At 42.7% G+C, this 19,916-nt stretch overlaps 2 protein-coding genes across 2 annotated transcripts in view; one reads left to right on the top strand and one right to left on the bottom strand.

The window, feature by feature from the left end:
- The window catches only part of HTRA1 (HtrA serine peptidase 1), a 62,137-nt gene that overhangs the window by 40,598 nt on the left and 1,623 nt on the right, over positions 1 to 19,916 (top strand). Inside the window, exons 4-9 of the mRNA XM_084846005.1 lie at positions 5,538 to 5,732; positions 7,765 to 7,797; positions 10,300 to 10,414; positions 10,887 to 10,944; positions 13,428 to 13,523; positions 17,332 to 19,895. Of these exons, the coding sequence (XP_084702131.1) occupies positions 5,538 to 5,732; positions 7,765 to 7,797; positions 10,300 to 10,414; positions 10,887 to 10,944; positions 13,428 to 13,523; positions 17,332 to 17,500 (666 nt within the window). The 3' untranslated portion in view covers positions 17,501 to 19,895. The remainder of the gene's footprint in view (positions 1 to 5,537; positions 5,733 to 7,764; positions 7,798 to 10,299; positions 10,415 to 10,886; positions 10,945 to 13,427; positions 13,524 to 17,331; positions 19,896 to 19,916) is intronic.
- LOC146350949 (scavenger receptor cysteine-rich domain-containing protein DMBT1-like) overlaps positions 14,141 to 19,916 on the bottom strand; it is a 31,620-nt gene continuing 25,844 nt past the window's right edge. Inside the window, exons 9-10 of the mRNA XM_084846006.1 lie at positions 15,536 to 17,338; positions 14,141 to 14,390 (exon numbers count right to left, since the gene is read on the bottom strand). Of these exons, the coding sequence (XP_084702132.1) occupies positions 17,328 to 17,338 (11 nt within the window). The 3' untranslated portion in view covers positions 14,141 to 14,390; positions 15,536 to 17,327. The remainder of the gene's footprint in view (positions 14,391 to 15,535; positions 17,339 to 19,916) is intronic.

The raw sequence follows: 19,916 nt of genomic DNA, 5'->3' as shown, positions 1-19,916 counted from the left end.
TCCTCCAGCACCACAGTTCAAAAGCATCTATCTTCCTTCGCTCAGCCTTCCTTATGGTCCAGCTCTCGCAGCCATAGGTTACTACGGGGAATACCATTGCTTTAACTATGCAGACCTTTGTTGTCAGTGTGATGTCTCTGCTCTTCACTATTTTATCAAGATTTGTCATTGCTGTCCTCCCAAGAAGGAAATGTCTTCGATTTCCTGGCTGCAGTCAGCGTCTGCAGTAATCTTTGCGCCTAGAAAGACAAAGTCTGCCACTGCCTCCACGTTTTCTCCCTCTATTTGCCAGTTCTCAATTAACCTGGTTGCCATAATCTTGGTTTTTTTGAGGTTTAACTGCAACCCAGCTTTTGCACTTTCTTCTTTCACCTTTGTCATGAGGTTCCTCAGCTCCTCCTTGCTTTCAGCCATCAAAGTGGTATCATCTGCATATCGGAGATTGTTAATGTTTCTTCCAGCGATTTTAACTCCAGCCTTGGCTTCATCAAGCCCAGCATGTCACATGATGTGTTCTGCGTACAGGTTGAATAGGTAGGGTGAGAGTATACAACCCTGCCGTACTCCTTTCCCAATCTTAAACCAGTCCGTTGTTCTGTGGTGTGTTCTTACCGTTGCTACTTGGTTGTTATACAGATTCCTCAGGAGGCAGACAAAATGACTTGGTATCCCCATCCCACCAAGAACTTGCCACAGTTTGTTATGATCCACACAGTCAAAGGCTTTAGAATAGTCAATAAAACAGAAATAGATGTTTTTCTGAAACTCCCTGGCTTTCTCCATTATCCAGCGGATATTGGCAATTTGGTCTCTAGTTCCTCTGCCTTTTCTAAACCCAGCTTGTACATCTGGCAGTTCTCATTCCATGAATTGCTGGAGTTTTTTCTTGAATACTGGGTTTGTATTTTATATGTGGTTTTGGCTTTTTCATGAAGTGTAGTCCTCACTCTTAAGAGCATTTTCATACATATGTAAAAGCTTAAATCTTAACACTTTTTATATTGAATTTCTTATTATTCATGTGGAAGACAGACATTTTGCAAACAAGCATTTTGGCCAATACAGGTTTTATGTTCACATTATAAACTGACCAAACCCCTTTAAACTTCATATGTGAAAGTGCTCTAAGTTCCTGATTTCACAATATCTGTGTGGTTTGGCTCAACTTTTGAGCTCAGCTGGACTTCCACAAAGGAAAGGGAAGACTTTCCTTAGCTTACTTAAATTGATAATTATTGCCATATTGATTGAGTGATAAGAGCAAACGGGCAAATGAGCACATCTGTCAGGGTGGAAACTGAGCTGATAGAACCCAGAGCAGTTCTGATTCTGAGGAGGATCAGCAATCCGTGGGAGAGGAGCCAACTCATCCCTCACAGGCACAGCACCTGGCAGAGATTCCTCCTGCCGGCATTCCTGAGATAGATAGTGATCCTAGCGGTGAGAAAGTGCGGGAACAGGGCTTGCTAAACGCTCGACGCAGACTCAGGGAGCGACGAGCAATGGAGGGCGCGGAAAGGAGGCGTAGCGCCCGTTTGGCGCTCAAGCAATGGCCGCGTCCTGTGGACCCAAGGGAAAGAGGGAGAATCTCTCCCTAGCCCATAACTTCAGGGTCTTCAAGTGATTATCCTTCAAACGGGGATCAACTGCCTACTCGGCGCATAGGCCACTCTGCTGTTCCTTGCTTAGTCGCTGGTGATTAGTATCTGAAAGAGTCATTAAGTTGTAAAAGGATTAAAGCCTTGAAAAGAATCCTTTCTTCTGTGTCTTGAGTTGGCTATTGGGGTCTACTGAAAGAGGCTGCTAGGGCACCTCCTGACAACATCACACACATTTATTTGAGGAATTCTGCTTACAGTTGCTTTAAATTAAAAAAGAATAAGAGAACTTGGCCTCTTCTGGAAGCTTTCTGTATTTTACACATTTTGCTTTACAAAACCATTTTTTATAACATCTGCTGAAGAAGGGATTTTTGCAGCTGATTTTGTTTTAACCCCACAAAGAGAAGGCTAACTCTTTCCAGAAGGCATGTTGAATCACACAGATGATCCTGAGCCAACTCATACAGTGCTTGACTTTGAACTAATGTTTCACCAATTTTGGCCCAAGCTTGAAGATGCAGCACAACTGCAAATAATTTCATTACTCACCAACTGTTTATTATATAGCTCCTTTCTCTTGCCAGAAATAATTCAAGGCTATGAAAATGTGTGTCTGTCTTAGGAGATGTTACCCCTATTACTCTTATCAAGGTTTGACCTGGTAGATGAAGAACTATTGTAGACAGATTATAGAAAATATTTTGTTTCTCTCTTTCTCCACCCCAATTTTCTCCTGGTCTAGAAGTATCATAGAGAGTAAGGATAAGTAGTATGTTGGAGATATTTCAATTAAGGGTGAATTTGCATATAATTTATGTCCGTGACAGAAAAACAATTCCATAAAATCAGGAGCGCGCAACCTTTTTGTCCCCAAGGGCGATATCCAGTATTGGACGAAGGCTACACATGTGTTCACACACATGTATACACACACTCTTCCTCCCCCCCACACACACATATGCATACACACTCCCCCCCTACACGCGCACAACTCCAACAGATGCACTACCCACCACCACACATACATCTCAGTGCATGCAAGGATAGGGGGATTTAAACCCCCACTCCATGCCTGTTAAGAAGTTGGAGGCGATTTCCAGCAAGGTGGTTATTTCTCTGCCACCAGTATCAGTGTTAAAACAGTGGTCTCCCAGGTGAGGTTGTTGGGAGAGGCAAAAGCTTCTCATAGCCACCAGCAGTCCCCAGTGAGACTTCTGTTTCTCTGCCGCTATTAATGATGGAAAACAGTTATCTTGGAAGTGAGATTGCTGTCGTGCTGCTGCTAATAGCAGCACCAGAACAGTGTTTTCCCCCCTGTGTTCAGTTGGGGGGGCACGGGGAAGTGTGTGTGGGGTGGTCCCCAGCCCGTCTTACACCATTGCTTTAAGTGAAAGATGTCTATCTGCAACTACATAAATATTATATTACTACTCTATATCTGTATATATATAGTTTGCTTTTTCCCCCTTTATCAGTTAACATGGCAATAGAAAGGCATTCATAAGGGATAGGGCTTTGGCAGCGCTCAAAGCACCAAGAACGGGCAAGCCCTTTAGCATCGTTACTGGCAGAGCAGCATATGTGGCACTAGTGGCTGGATTTGGCTACTGCTAAACCAGCATATGAACCTTTTTGTATTTGTTTTCCCCTTCTCAGTTCATACATCTTACACAAAGGTTTTCCCATGAAACCTACTTTGCCCTTTATTTGCTCCTTCCCTCTAATCTCCTTTCTAGTATATGGCCTAAGCACCCTCTTCCTGTGAGTAGAGCCTGGCCAGCTCCTTGGTATACACCCGAGCTGAGGGCAATGAAGCCAGAGGGGAGACGGCTAGAACACAGGTGGAGGAAAACTCGTGCTGAGTCTGACCAGACACAGGTTAGAGCTCATTATTGCGCCTACTCTGTGGCAGTGAGGGTGGCAAAGAGACAGTTCTTTTCCACCAGCATTGCATCTTCTCAGTGTTGTCCAGCGGAGCTTTTCTGAGTGGTTCATGGCCTGTTACATTCTGGGCCAGGGAGAGCGACTGTGGAATCCTTGGTTGCCCACTGTGATGAGTTTGCATGGCACTGTCAGGGGCTCCTTGGAGGCCTCTCTCAGTCTAATCCAGTAGCTAAGTCCAGACACAGACAAAGGGATTCCTTTCAAAGCTTTTTCTTCTTTTACAACTTAACAACTCTACCATTTGCAACTAGATCTGAGCAGCACAATACCTATGCCCTAAGTTGGAACAGTTGGTCCCCATTTGAAAGGGAATTACTGGCAGACCCCTGAACTTAAGGACTAGGGAGAGTCCCTCCCCTTTTCCCTTGGATCCTCTGGGCGCAGCCGTTGTTTGCGCGCCAGCCGGGCACTACATCTCCTTTCTGCGCCCTCCATTTGGCACCGCTCTCTGTGTCGGCATCGCGCGTCCACCAAGTCTGCTATCTGTGCTCGGTCACTCCCAGGACTGCTATCTAATCTAGGAATGCTGGTGGGAGGAATCTCTGTCAGCTGTTGGCCCTGGGAAAGAGGAGTGCGCTCCTCTCCCAGGAGCGACTGCTCTTCCTCAGAATCAGAACTACTCTGGGATTCTATGGGCTCAGTGTCCACCCTGACAGGCACTTTGAAGATAAAGTCACTCAGATTCGTTGGACACCATGATTAATGCAGTTCCATTGGTAGAGGCGTTCAGAGCACCATCTGGTCCAGTATTGGATGAGTTTCAGTTATTGAGACCTGAGGACGTGGACAAGGTGCTTGGCCAAGTCCGAATGACCACTTGTGTGCTTGAGCCTTGCCCTTCATGGCTTATTAAATCGAACAAGGAGGGGATGTCTGTCTGGGTCCAGGAGGTTGTAAATTCCTCCTTGAGAGAGGGAGTGGTGCCTGCTGCTTTAAAAGAGGCAGCAGTCAGACCACTCCTGCAAAAGCCTAACCTGGACCCAGAGGACGTTAACATTTATAGGCCAGTGGCCAACACCCCCTTCCTGGGCAAGGTGCTTCAGCAGGTGGTTGCAGGACAGCTCCAGGCACTCTTGAAAGAAACGGATTATCTAGATCCATTTCAATCAGGCTTCAGGCCAGGTTTTGGAATGGAAACTGCCTTGGTCACCCTGTGGGATGACCTCTGCCAGGAGAGGGACAGGGGGAGTGCAACCCTGTTGATTCTCCTGGACCTCTCAGTGGCTTTTGATACCATCAACCATGGTACCCTTCTGGATAGGTTGTCTGGGTTGGGAATTGGAGGCTCTGCACTGCAGTGGTTCCTCTCTTACTTGGTGGCCAATTCCAGAAGGTGGTGCTGGGGGATTATTGCTCTGTGCCATGGCAATTATGCCATGGGGTTCCACAGGGCTCTATTTTAATCCCCCATGCTGTTTAGCATCTACATGAAACCTCTGGGGGAGGTTATCCGGAGGTGTGGGCTGAGGTGCCATCAATATCCGGATGACACCCAGCTCTACCTCTCTTTCTCATCAAACCCAGGTGAGGCAGTAGCTGTTCCGAATCAGTTGATTGCTTGTAGCTGAGTGTTTGACTGGATTCCATTGAAAACCAGGGTTTGAGATGAAGTAATTTGAAAATTCTAGTGGTAACACATCCTAACTTTCCTGGATGAAGCTCAAGGCAATGTACATAGAGCTCCTCTTAAATAAGTAATTGTGTTCAGTCTCTAGCTCATTTATTTCAGGAGGCTGTTAGGAACAAGTCACATCCTGGGGCCATAAAATGTATGTTTTGGAGTGCTCAACAATATGTTGAATTGTTTCATAATGACCTCCTTGGACTACACATTTTATCTGTAGTTTTCTTTGGGCTGTGGGGGAACAGTGTCTATTACAGGTATAGGAGGAAAGCTGAACTCGCTTATGTCTTGGTTCCTTTGTTGAATTCAGTGTTTAAATGCTTAAGATGTTAGTGATTCATGCCTATTTTTACCTTCTCCATTTTCAGGGGAAGCTGCCAGTTCTTCTGCTTGGACGTTCAGCAGAGCTACGGCCTGGTGAATTTGTGGTTGCAATTGGAAGTCCATTTTCTCTTCAAAATACAGTGACTACTGGTATTGTTAGCACCACCCAACGGGGAGGCAAAGAACTGGGGCTTAGGAACTCTGATATGGACTATATCCAAACAGATGCAATTATCAATGTAAGTCACTTTTCCCAAAGCTCTTCTGTTGAATGTCTTTTAAGGTCAGAAGGATACATTACATCAGTTGATTCAGTTGCTGCTGCCCCCCTCCCCCCTGCCACTAAAGTTAGTGCATTAACATTTGTTAAAATTATTTCTTATCCTTTGGAACACAGACAGCAGCTGATGTGCAGTAATTTTTCGGTTTCTACTGTAAAGAGACAATATAAAGTATTTAATCATAAACAGCTGACTCCACTTAAAATTATTAGTCGCAGTCTGTATTCCTCCATTGTCTTTAAAGATCCATCACAGAACTGTCAAAATACTATATTGTTTTTTAAAATGAGGGAAACTGCTGTTTGTTTAAGACTAAGATAAGGAGAAGTCAACTTCTAGTGCTTCTTCTGTTAGCCTTGACGGAGTACGTATCTGACCAAGGGGCTATGTCTCAGAGACTTGTACTAACTTCCTTTAATTTAGGAGTCTACAGAATTAAGAAAACATATTTTCTTAAGCTTCAGGAGCAAGGCCAGGAAATAAAGGAATCAGTGTCTAGCAGGTTTAGAGAAAAAGAAGGGTAAAATTGAAAATAAACATTACTGAAAAAGCAGAAGTTTTAGAGAGATATAGGAAGGCATCTAAGTTATAGTGGAAGTTCAGTGGCCTTTATATAAAATAATGCCATAATAAGAAATAATGCCAAATAAGAAATCATTCTACTTTATAGAACATTTCAATAGCAAAACAAAATTCCCTGATTTAAGTACCTCCACATAGGAGAACTTTATTTTGTTTAAATACTGCTGTGGTATTTTGTTTGGTCTGTGGTGTTCTCTTGCAAACCTTCCAAATCAAGTCCCCTTTGAACTCTTTTCCTGCTCTTCAAGGTTTTGGCTGCATGTTTTTTGTGCTCTTCATCTCATGTATTCAGGACTGTCTGCAGTTTCTTTCATAGTGTGGGGCATTGATAGGTAAAGAATTTGCATTATTAACCTAACAATGCTGGAAGGGCCCGTTTAGGAGTGATTCCAGATAAGGCTTTTATTATGCAGTCACCTTGCCTAATTCATGGCATTGTATGGTGGGATCCAGGCGGCATTGTCTCCCATTTTGTAACCCTCCATTGTCTTCCACTGCTTCTTCTATCTTCTTTCTTACCAGAAAAAGATCCATTAAGGAGGGAATGATGGAATAGCTACTCGATACCTTTTGATTGGTAGCACTAGGAACTGCCTGTCTGGAAGCACCCCCTAAGTCTTAGGCAAATATTGCAAGGTAGTGAGTAAAGACGTTCTAGTGATGCTTCCAGAGAAGCTTTTTATTGCCTTGTCAATTCCCCTGTATATTCCCTACTGCACTTCCTTCCTTTTGACAGATGAAACTTACAAGGACATTGACAAGGCAAGGCTACACATATCAGACAGCTGCAAGTGCACGATTGCTCATTTGCGAAAGATCAACAAAAATAATAACTTAAAAAATCACAAACATATTTGTGCAAATTTCTAGGGCTGAAGGGGGATGGATGGATGGATGGATAGAGATCTCAACCCCCATTTGCGCAAATTTCTGGGGCTGAAAGAAGAAGTTGGGAACAAAAGGGGGGTCATTATCGGGGGGACGGGATAGGCAGACAAGGGTATCCCAATATCTCAGCCGCACAGGGTACTGAGATATCGGCTGGAGGTCTGAGAGAGAAGGAGGGGAAGAACAACCCACGGTGAGCTCAATCATCTGTTGGGTGCACCGTGGGTTGTTTTGTGAACAACCACACTGTGTAGCTTATTCGCAGGGTTGCTTAGTGTGTTGTGCAAACCCGCCCAAAGTCTTTTGGTAGCACTTAGAGCCCTCCATCTGGAAGCACCCTGTATTAGGTTTATTCATTCAAATTTGAATAGTAACCTCTCCATAAGGAAATGCTTCGTATAAGTGAATGTGAATCCCCTTTCCAGGATGTATAGGGCAACACTATTTTTAAAAATATAAAGAAGCCATGTAAGTGAGTGAAAGTAAAATAGTAAAAGGCAATATTTTTCTAAATTTACAGTATGGAAACTCCGGAGGACCTTTAGTAAACCTGGTAAGAGTTCCGTTTTGATAAATCTAATTTATGTTTTGAATTTAACAAACAATTGATTCTCTTTTCCCCTCACCAGATTGGTAGAGTTTAAAGAGGAAAGCGGACAAATGTCTGTACAATCATCACTTTATTCATTCTTATTAATCACTCCTACTGTGCTGGTGCTGGTAAATCATGTGATGTTCTTGTAGTATGGTATTCAAAATATATACTGGGTGCTTATTTCAGAATAAATGTAATGCATACTGTATTTCGTCTCTCTTCAAATAAGATTTTTTTCCAGATCCTTGTATTTTTTATATACTAGCTGTTAGGTATATAAAATATTGAAGCTCAGTATTCTCTGACAGTTTAGTTTTTAATGTTTGCCCCATGATTCTCTACTGATTTATTATCAACTGACATCAACTATGTAAGCAGCTAAGGATTGTCAATGGGGTGTTGACACTTCTGGGATTTCTTTCTGGTATTTATGTACCACTGCCTGTCACAGCCAGGGCACTGTGAGCGAGCAACTCAAACCTAGTGCAGGACAAGTACTTTTGAGACATGAATTCTAATGCCTCAAATAAACCACTGTTCACAGCTTTTGCTTTCTCACTGTAAAATGGAAAAAAATGGTGATGGGTTTTACAAAATTGCTCGTATTTATTATTAAGGTTTGAAACCCCATTATACTTGGCAGTGAAAAGTTTTGCAAAAACCACGACATATGCAAAGGTTCAGCATGTTCTTATTAATATCCTACTTTGATAGATGAATGGTATTGAAATCTCTTAAGACTAGTCTGCAGCAACACTTGCTGCTGAAGGCTTAATAGTTCCTTCTGTGACTTCACGTTTCTTTTGTTGAAGTTTTGTATCATATTTTGCAGCATTGGGAAAATTATTATTACTACTTTCAAAAATGGTGGTTCTGGTATGATTTGCCAGAAGGAGGGGAACATGAGAAGATAACAATTAATTGTATATCATGTTATGCTGATTTGCTTTTCTAAAACAAGAATTAGAAATCCTTCATCCCCATCTTGTCCTTGAAGTGCTCTGTCTAAGTTCCCTTCTGCAAAAGTTGTTGCCTAGTCCAAATCCAACTGTTCAAAAAACCTATAATGTTTTGATTTGACTTTAAAAAGCAAAACTCACATTAATCTAGCTGTGATTATAGGGTTTTTAAAAACGCATTGGAGACCCTATGGGAAAAATAAATACTGAAATCAGTTGAAGGAAAGTTTTGGGTTACTGCAACAGAAAGCATCACAACGTTTTGCGGTCTTCATCTGTTAACTCAGACCACTACTCCGTGGAGCCAGTGCTACGTGCTCTGGCTAGCAGTAGACCTCTGAGATCTTAGGCCAGCCTTCCTCAACCTAGTGTCCTCCAGATGTGTTAGACTACAACCCCCATCATCCTACAAATGGGATTTGTAGGCCAACCCATTTGGAAGGCACCAGGTTGGGGATGGCTGTTTTAAGTAGTAAGACAGCTCTGCTGTCCCAGCTCTGCTACCTGAGATTGGAGTTGCCAGGAATTGAACCTGAAACTTTAAAACACACCGTAGGCCACTGAGCTACCTTTTCTTGGGCCAGCATGTCTTGAAATAAAACATTATTCATTTCACTCCATAAGTGAAAAATCATGTAGGCCAGGGTGAGCGACTTCTGGCTATCCAGATGTTTTGGTCTACAACTCCCTAGCCAGCATAGCCAATGGCGAGTGAGTGATGATGGAGTTCTAGGCCAAATCAACTGGGGGGCCACAGGTCGCCCACCACTGCCCTAGACCTACAAACAGAAGTCAGGAATGAATCTGAAGTAGGGATATTTTCCTGAATGTAGTTATTTTAGATCTTGGAACAGAAGGCAGTAGCTAGTAGTTCTAGCTGCTGGGTTAGGTAATGCTGCCTTTTTGGTTCTTACAAGCTAGATATGCCAGGAGCTTCAGCCCATAGTAGCTCTGACCAGTCCATGTGACTAATCGGGATTGTCATGAACTGTGTAGTCCACCCAGCTGGGTTCCTAAAGTGGCTGTGAGGGAGTCTTTAGGCAGGGGAAGGGAAAGCGTTAAGGATGTTGTCAGTTTAATGCACCCAGAAAGTGTAAATAAAGCCAGAGGTATATTTTCCAAGGTATATTCAGTTTCTCGTCGGTGATTGGTTTAGGAATAGGGAAGCTATATGAACAAAGAGATTGCACACAAGGGGCGGTATCCAACTGTGTCAATCCACTAGCGCAAATGACGTTGTGCTAGTGGGAACTAGGTTCTCAACTATGAGCAGGAGCAGAATGCAACTGAAGTTACTTTTCCTCAAGTGTGGTTGCACAAACATAATGCACACGTGCTTGTGCAATGGAAAGATTCAGCGGATATCGTATAGTACTATTTGAGTTTATGGAATGACACTGCTGGATACTGTCCACAGGTGGCAGTTCAGACTAAAGTATGCTAGGAATTGCTCTTTTTATTTGGGCGGCTCATGATTACTTAATTATTCACATTACTACAGGATGGTGAAGTGATTGGTATTAATACTCTGAAAGTCACTGCTGGGATCTCCTTTGCAATACCATCGGACAAAATTAAAAAATTCCTCACTGAGTCACACGACCGACAATCTAAAGGTACTGTACTGTATTACACAATAGGAAACTAAGGCTGCAATCCTATACACAGTTACCTGGGAATAAATCCCATTGAACAGAGTTAGACTTACTTCTCAGTAGACACAAGCACAAGATTGTGCTTCAAAAACATTCTAAGGGTACGCAGAATGAGGTGGTAGAATGAAGTAATAGCATTCTGGATTATACCACTTAAAATGCAGGTGGGTATAATTTTTTTAATCCACCCCCATGTAGTAAGCTAGAACATCAGTAAAGGAACTAGGTAAAACCTTTTCCCTGATGTGCTAGTTTACAATTGCTATTGGGGTAGCATTCGAATGTTGCTTCCCACCTGTGTATTGAAGTGATATGGGCTGGAGGTCTACCCACACAGTCTACCACATCATTCTGCATAATACATACAGTACAATGTCTCTGTTCAGATGAGACTTATCAAAATAAACAGTTACTTTTTCCTCTCTTCAAACAGGAAAAGCTGTAACTAAGAAGAAATATATTGGCATACGAATGATGTCTCTCACGCCTAGGTAAATTTTAAAATTACTACGTTTCCTCTATCAGAAGCTATATCCTAGATCTCTGAGAATTCACTTCCTGAAGGCCTAGCTATATGTGACAGCCTAGGATTGTTGGGATTTGTTTTTGCTTTTTTGGCTAAGAAAAACTGCCTGGTAAACTGCTTTGAAGATTGGGTAGCAGAGCAGCAGAGGAGAGTTGTTCAACAGTCCTCCCAGGCCATTTCCCTGATGTAAATCTCCCTTCCTTTCCCTCCTGAATTTGTTTTTAGGTCTGCAGGGACAAACTGTATGTCTTGAATCTTCAAAGCAGCCATGTGGGACTTCTTTTCTCCTAAAGTGGGAGATCCCGCTAGTGTTTATATCTGGGGAGGAGACAAGGAGATTGCTTCCTCCCTGACCCCCTTCCCATGCTTGTGATTTCTTCTGACATCTCTGCAACCCCAAACCTTTATCCTAGCTTGGTGTTATCTGACTGATATTTATTCTGGTTAACACAAGGCTGCCAGTTCTCCAGTCTTGTCATTCAGAACACAAGATAAAGGCGGAATTCATGCAAGGGCAGGGCTGGCAAGAAAAAGTGAGTGAGCCCCATGATATATTCCTGTCCCTTTTAATCCTGGTTAATGTCTAAGCTAACCTCATATCTGCACTGACCATAATCACATTTTCTGGGTAGCTGCTTGAAAAGCAGGCACATGAGCGCAGTAGCACATGATTGCAGTGATTTCAGGGAGGTACGAAGTTGCGTCCAAGACATCTTGTGGTATTGCTTATAGCTGGAGAAACAGCTAGAGAAGCTAAAGGGGAAGCTATAGGACTAGCTGCTTGACAACTAGGGCAGCTTATCTGCTCATGACAGAATACTCTGGAGCCCCACACCCAAATAAGGGGACAGGGTAAACCAGTGCAAAACAGAAAAGCACACAAAAAGGGTACCTCTCAAATGTGTATGAACTGAGAAAAATAAATGAAAATTTATATATGCCAGTATATTGACACACATGTCAGAGGTAATAGAAGCAACCCTAATGTAATTAATTTTTAAAATTTTATTTGAGCCACCTTAGGGATCTTTCTAGATTGGAAAGCAAGGTAGAAACCAAATAAATAATGATGGAAGTAATATGTTACTATGATATAATCAAATATATATAGCACTCATACTACACAAGACATCCCATGGAGTTTGAGCGGATTTTTCTCAGTGATTGCAGAAAAAACTACATCAGACAATTGCTGTTAGCAAGGTTCTGGTGCAGTCTGGAAGTCATGTTTCTGGTTCACCCATAACTCTAAGCCATGGTGTGGTTTGTTGAAATCTGGCTTGTCAGTGGCCAAAGCCATCCCTCCAAGCAAACCATGGTTTGTTAAGCAGCTACAAACTGCATATAGAAACCATGGTTTGTTGTTGGCTTATGAAATCTGGCTTGTCTAAACCATGACCTGGTTCACACGACCCGACACCCCATCGTGGGTTAATTTACCCTCGAGTGCATGCCGGCTACCATCATGAATATGCAACCCCCTTCCGGGGGTTGCCATGACTTGTTGTGTTGTGCAAACCCAGGCGGCAGGGGTTATTTGAGGGTTAAAGAAACTTCACATAACCCATGGTCTGTTTTAGGGTCATGGGAGGGTTGCTTAACCCTCAAATAACCCCCGCTGCCCTGGTTCACATGGTATGATAAGCCATGGCAACTCCCGGTTGGGGGCTGCATATTTATAATGACGGCTGGCATACGCCATGGCTCCTAACGGGTAAATAACCCCCATGTTGGGCTGATCCTATCAGTTCTTTATTACTTGGAACATTGTGTCCATGTATTACATTGTAGACTCGACATTATTTGTCATTTGTTTCGGTTCATTCACACTTTCTGAGGGTGGTGGCAGGTGGGCCCTTGTTGATTTTTCTATATTACCATTACAAAACGCTGCAGTTCATTTTTTTTTAATATGCTGCAGAGGGTAAATGAGAACAAGGGGCATATGGTTTTCATCTTTTATTCCTGGCAATTTTAAGTAGGCCTGCTAAGAGCTATTGTAGATCACTCTGGTCCAAATAGAATCTGATTTGCAGAAATATATGAACAGTAGGCAAAATCTGCCAAAAAAGTAAGGGCACAGCCTCAGTTTGCATGCTTCAGATACTGTACTAAGTTCAGGGTTCCATATTTTTTGTATTTTTGAAGCAATACTGGAGGCTTGTGTTTTGTTTTTTAAAAAGAACCAATCAAATATCAAAACTAACAAATTGCTAGGGCAATCCTTATTATGCAGTTCTATGCAAAGTAATTTTCCACAACGACAGCAGCAGATTTGTTTCTTTCATTGTAGCTGAGGAAATTTGAACAGTAGTGTTTGCCCCTGTCAGTAAAAGAAAGGCCTCTATGTTTTCTTCTGCTTTTATGGAAACCTTTTCTATTTTATTATTAAGTGTTCTAACAGAAGGGTCAATTCGTATTTAATTTGATTGGGCTTGTTTTTCCTAGTAAAGCTAGAGAACTGAAGGAACGCCATGAAGACTTCCCTGACGTTATTTCTGGAGCCTATATTATTGAAGTAATTCCAGATACACCAGCTGAGGCGTAAGTTGATGAAGCCTTTTTTTATCCAAACCTTGAAACCATTCGCTTGCAGGATAAACACCTAGTAGGTCTTTGACCACACTATTTAATGATAGGAAAGTTAACTAAGCTGTTACCCTCTGATGACTTTTCGTGTGTTATTTCAGGAAATCTGTTGGTTTCCCGGTACCAGGGTCTAAAAGAGGAGCTTTGCTGTTTAACCCTTCTTAATAGAAAGATGAGCAATACTGAAGATGGGGGAGAGAGACTAATGGACTGATCCACTCAGCTGCACTGCTGATGTAGTTGTAAAAAGATCAGATGGGAGGGTCCCAGAAGCAACTGAAGCGCATGGTTGCGCCAGATCTGATGATAAGCCATTGTTCAGATCTGATGAATAGCCATTGTCATTGCTACACTCAGTACTTCCACACAGCCAGTGTGTCATATGATTATGCCATGTGCCCAGGGGCTTACTGCAGTCACTGCTGCAACAGGACTGAGGTCTGAATTGGTAAAGTACCCTTATATCAGGGGAAGGCAATTTCCAGCCCAATCCGTAGCTCAGTCTCTTAGTCACTTGTCTACACCAGCTCTTATATGACGCCCTGAAAATATCAGATCATCACTGCATGGGTACAGTACCACAACTCCATTTATTCTAAATAGCAAGGTTTAAGGGCTTCTATAAGGCAAATCGGGATGATTTGAGTTGGATGGTGTTGTTTAATTTGCCAGTGGTGTTCAGAACCAGAACCTCTGAGAACAGAAAATACTGTTTTTCTTTGTGGTCTCTCTGACTCACTCATATGGGTTATGTGCCTGCACAGAACAGCTATTTGGAACATTCTAGAGCTAAACAGAGCTTTAGGCAGGAGCCCTGCCCACCTCCTCTGCACATGCTCTGGGTGTGGCTCCCATTTGCCCCTCAGTTCCGAGTCCACTGCAGCAAAGGGAAATAAAAAGTTGAGGCAGTCATCTCCGGTTCCAGGAAAGGACACCCAGTGTCTTCACAACGCCTTGCCAAATGGGTGGTCTCAACCATACTCCTGGCCTGTCGATTGGCACACCTCTCCACCTGCACAAGGCACTCAGCCAGAACCATGGCTTCCTTGGCCGCCTTTCTCAGAGGTATCTGTAATGCAGTGTCATGGGCTCAGCCATTGACATTCATTAGTTGTTGTTGTTGTTCAGTCGTTCAGTCGTGTCCGACTCTTCGTGACCCCATGGACCATAGCACGCCAGGCCTTCCTGTCCTGCGCTCTCTCCTGGAGCGTGCTCAAGTTCATATTCATTGCATCCGTGATGCTATCTAGCCATCTCATCCTCTGCCGTCCCCTTCTCCTTTTGCCTTCAGTCTTTCCCAGCATCAGGGTCTTTTCCAGGGAGTTTTCTCTTCGCATTAGGTGGCCAAAATATTGGAGCTTCAGCTTCATTATCTGTCCTTCCAATGAGCACTCAGGGTTGATTTCCTTTAGGATGGACTGATTTGACCTCCTTGCAGTCCAGGGGACTCGTAAGAGTCTTCTCCAGCACCACAGTTCGAAAGCATCAATTCTTCGGCGCTCAGCCTTCCTTATAGTCCAGCTCTCACAGCCATACATTACTACTGGGAAAACCATAGCTTTGATTAGACGGACCTTTGTCGGCAAGGTGATGTCTCTGCTTCTTACTATGCTGTCTAGGTTTGCCATAGCTTTACGACTACCTTAATATCAGAGCTCATGCTGATGCAGCTTTTGGCAGAGCAGGTTTTTTCCCCCGATCCTGGAGTGACATCTCTCTCCTCCTTTAAATCTTACTGCTTTTCAGTTATGCCTGTGTCAGTCACAGAGACCACGAAGAAGAAGAACAGGTTGCTTGTCTGTCATTGTGGTTCTTCGAGTGGTCATCTGTGAACTCACACAACCCACCCTCCTCTCCTCTTCAATGCCTTGCCTTTTTATTTCCCACTGTTGTGGCGGACTCAGAAATGAGAGGTAGGCAGAAGCCACGCCCACAGCTTGCGCAGAGGAGGTGGGCAGTGCTCTTACCTAAAGCTCTGTTTAGTTCTAGAATGTTCTGAATAGTTGTTCTGCGCAGGTATAAAACCCATATGTGTGAGTTTACAGATGACCACTCGAAGAACCACAGTTACAGGTAAGCAATTTGTTATTTTATTACTGCAGTTATGCAGCTTATCCCAATCTGAAATACGGAAGGGTGTGTGGTATATTTATTACATTTCTATACTGTCCCATAGCCAAAGCTCTCTGGGCAGTTCTCAGAAGTATATGGCAGAATATTCCTGTGATACTCCTGACACCTTTCCATTGTAAGTGTATGTCACAATCCTGGTAATACCCATGCCCATTTTGTAAAGGCAGGTTTCTAGCCCTTATTGTTGCAGAAGTAGCTTGAAAGCATGTTTACAATTTGTGCCAGTCATTTAATGCATTGTAATTTTTAATGAATTTATACAGCTTATTTTATTTATTTTTCTGAAATTATAACATAGGTAGAGGAAAAATCTTTCTTCCTTTCACATCTGCATTCACCCTGAGCATCTGAAATGGCAGGCCCTCCAAGAAATTAATTGCTTTTTGGGGAAAAAAATCTTTTCTAAAAAGTGCTTGTGTAAGGCATTTCTCTTTGCATGAGAGAGGCTTGTGACTGCTTTGTGGCTATATAAACTGATTATGTTTAGGGGCTGAATCATGTCTCATCCTGTTAGATGAGTTATTGTTTCCATAACTCTGAGCCAAAGTTTGTCTACAAGATGGGGCAAGATGCTATAGGGGAAGGATGCCGTTTCCTCCTCATTCGCCACAGTGACCTCTGCTAGCTCTGTTGAAAGAGTACCATCCAGCTTGACGTATGGATTTGCTCTTGCTAAAGAAGTCTAACTTTGATTTCTTGGTCAGAAAATAATGCCTGTGGGATAGAGGTGGGGAGAGAGTAATAAAGGCTGCACTCTCTAGAAACCATGTGAGGTTTATGTAATGGTAAGGCTTCAAAGTCTTTAGAAAGGCAGAACTGCACCCAATCTTTCCCCCAGCCTTTCAGAAGGTGTCCCCTGAGTTCTCCTGTGAACAGCTCTCTAATCCTAAACTGCTTCAACTAATGAGAGTTTAAACCAGCCTTCCCCAACCTGGTACCCTCCGGATGCGTTGGACTACAGTTTCCATCATCTAATAGCCATACTGGCTGCGGATGATGGGATTGTAGTCCAACACATGTAGAGGACACCAGGTTGGGGAAGGTGGGCTTAAAGAGTAGCTTGGGTATCCTGGAAGAAGGTATTTTATTAAAAAAAATCAATCAGGGAGGAAAAAATAGGTGTGTGCATGCAGACATGTTATTGAATTGCACATTGCATAATTGAGTTGAAGACTGCTGGATCACTGCACATCTTTAGGGATGTGTTGAAAAGATGTGGAAGAGAATTTGATATACTTCCAATGAAGTCTGCAGTGCATGCACATTAAGGATGCTGGCCTTGAGTCAGCCCCCCACCCCCACTCCCCTTTCTGCCCATGGAAATCAGCACCACAGATATACTGTGTTGGCCATGCAATCTTCACAGCTAGTTTTTTTAGTTAGGGGTGGGAATGGTCCATTCTTTTTCAAGGGACATCTCTCTGCTGTTCTAGTTTAGCCTTAAATAGCAGGAGCCTTTCTTCATAGTTGAGCACACAAAGAGTGGCGTAGTGTTGCATGCTTTGCCAAACAGTTCTTGATTAGGGTTGTGAATCTCATATCTTGGAGGTTGTTATAGAAGGCAGATTCAGTTCTTTTTGTTAGGTAACATTTCTCTCTCTCTCTCTCTCTCTCTCTCTCTCTATTTCAGGGGAGGCCTGAAAGAAAATGATGTGATTATAAGCATCAATGGACAAGCAATACTCTCAGCCAATGATGTTAGTGACATTATCAAAAAGGACCATACACTCAGCATGGTAGTACGCAGGGGTAATGAAGACATTATTCTAACAGTGATTCCTGATGAAATTGACCCTTAATTAGAAACATGAGCTGGATTTCATGTTCTCTGTTAAGAGCAAGCTGTGGACTGTTTATATTATCTCTGTGCTGGTACAGGAAACAGTAGACATTTGACCAATAATCCACATATTGAGTGGAACTCTATTGGCCAATAAGGTAATTTTCATATAGTTTGGAGGCACAAAACCTGTGCAATCCTCAAGGTGATACTTCTGCTGTTTTTAACATATGCTGTGTACTATCTGTTGGCTGCTGAACCTGTTACTATTACTTCATTGGTCAACATCTGCTCCCTTCTGTGCTGCAGTTTATTACGACTTTGAACCAAGATTTCTTGAAAGTAAACCCACCGCTAAACCATACACTTCAGCATTCGGTTTTTCTATAGCTTAATTCTACCTAGAAATACAATTGTTAAAAAGAAAGATAAATGGCTACTGTGTTCAGAAATACTGACACACACAGCCCAAAAGACCTTTCCTTACTGAATCCATGCTGATTTTTTTAATGCTGTATTTTCCTAGTTTAATTAAAATAATTCCAACAGAATCTTTGTTTTTGTTTTTCGTGATAAAAATTTATTTCTTGAAGAATTGTCATTTTTTTCATGAATTCAATGCCTCCTTGTTCCAACACTTGTTTTCCTAGTTCATTTTTGATTTCACTATATATTTACCTGGTTTGCACGATCACTGCAGCCCATCATGGCTTTTTTATTTAAGCCACACTGGGTTGCGGCAGGTGCTGGGCAGCTTTTGAACGTTCAAGCCGAGTCTGCAGCTTGTTATGTCATCTGAACCTGGCAAGGGTGTGTTGTTGGTGTGGTTAACAAACCACGCACAACCCTAAATCAACCCACTGGTTCTGGGTGGTTTGTTAGCCACACCAACAACCCACCCTCACTGGGTTCAGACAACATGACAAGCTGTGGCCACACCTTGAATATTCAAAGTGGCCACCCACACACACCACAGCCCACCATGGCTTAAATAAGCTGTGCTGGACTTCTTGATCATGTGAACTGGCCACTGTGATAGATACAGCTGACATGCAACATCCTAACTCTTCGCTCTAAGCTAGACTTTTCTCTGGCATGGAGAGGTTTTTGCTCTGGATTTTATCAAACTGATCTTAATAAATCAGGCCAACCATTGATTGTGATTTTTACATATCATCACAAGACCACTGAATTATTTGCTGCATCTGCATAGTCTGACCTTAGTAGCTAAATGAGCACTCAGGTGGTGGCTCATTCCAGACCTACAATGTAATTCATTTGTTGATTCAGTCAGTGAATATTAACATAAGCTTCCAAAGTACCATATTGCTGGGACTGCATTTTTGTTCTAACAATGCACAGCTAACAATGACAGACCTTCACGCCCAGTGGCCTACAGCTGGAAGACAATGATGTCCCAAAGGTGATTGTGCACTGTGGCTGTGCAAGCAGATGGACACTTTCTGCCCCTGGTAACTGGGACTGCAAGAGACAGCTGAATGCTGCATCTGTAGCATGTTCATATGCTCTTAATAGGTTGGTGCTTCTCCAGTTCAAGGCAGCACATGCCAAATAGCTGAAAGCAGGATCCTGTTGCTACAGGCATCTCTCTGTCTGAAAACAGTTTTGCATCTACACTTATTAGATTGGATTGTATTTCACGGACAAGTGACAGCACAAGTGCAGAAACCCAGTTTTGTCTGTGCCAGAAGCTTGTTTTTTTTAACAACTAATTATTTCTCCTTTCAAATTGTCAGTCACTGACATGACTCAGCATGATGACTAATGCAACAGGAATCTCCCTTCATAGTTTGCCATTCCAGCTACATTACATGGTGAAGCATTTGACATGGAAGGGAGTGGAGAGGGATTTAGGAAGTCCTATTCCATGTTGCTCTGTTCCTTTATCCATGATGGTTCATGCCTAGTGACCTATAATGCACTTTATCGATGTGGAGATGTTTTTATTGAGGGATCAGAGTTCCACGGTGCAGTTCATGCTGTAACGTAAAATTTTCAATTGTTTTCTTTCTAATCATGGCAGTATTGCTAGCTACCATGGGAGACTGAAGATCATGGCTTATGCTATAGCAATCTGTTAGAACAAGAACAGTGTGGAGATTTGCCCTTTGGCCAGGATCAATTTAGTTAATGGGTATGTAATATGATTTGGATTTTAACCTTTCTGTATCCTCCTATCTGAGGAGCCTAGATTCCTGTCTTGGTTTAACATATTTCTGTTAGGAAATTACTTCTAGATCATAGCCCTGTTATGCCACCTAGTGGATAGTGATGGTCTTTCACTGGTTGTGGATTAGTAACATCTTGGCAGTGGAATTTATGGTTTCCCTGAGTTACTTAGGGAGCAATCCTGTGGTCACTAGTCAGCGGCTAGACGGCCATAAAATACATTGGTTTCCGGGAACTGACCTCGG

Source organism: Heloderma suspectum, chromosome 3, assembly GCF_057233095.1.
Source record: "Heloderma suspectum isolate Gila_16-S chromosome 3, 16-S_ref, whole genome shotgun sequence".
Classification (NCBI taxonomy): Eukaryota; Metazoa; Chordata; class Lepidosauria; order Squamata; family Helodermatidae; genus Heloderma; species Heloderma suspectum.
Note: the sequence above shows the minus strand (reverse complement) of the source record. Positions and strands in the feature narration are given on the sequence as shown.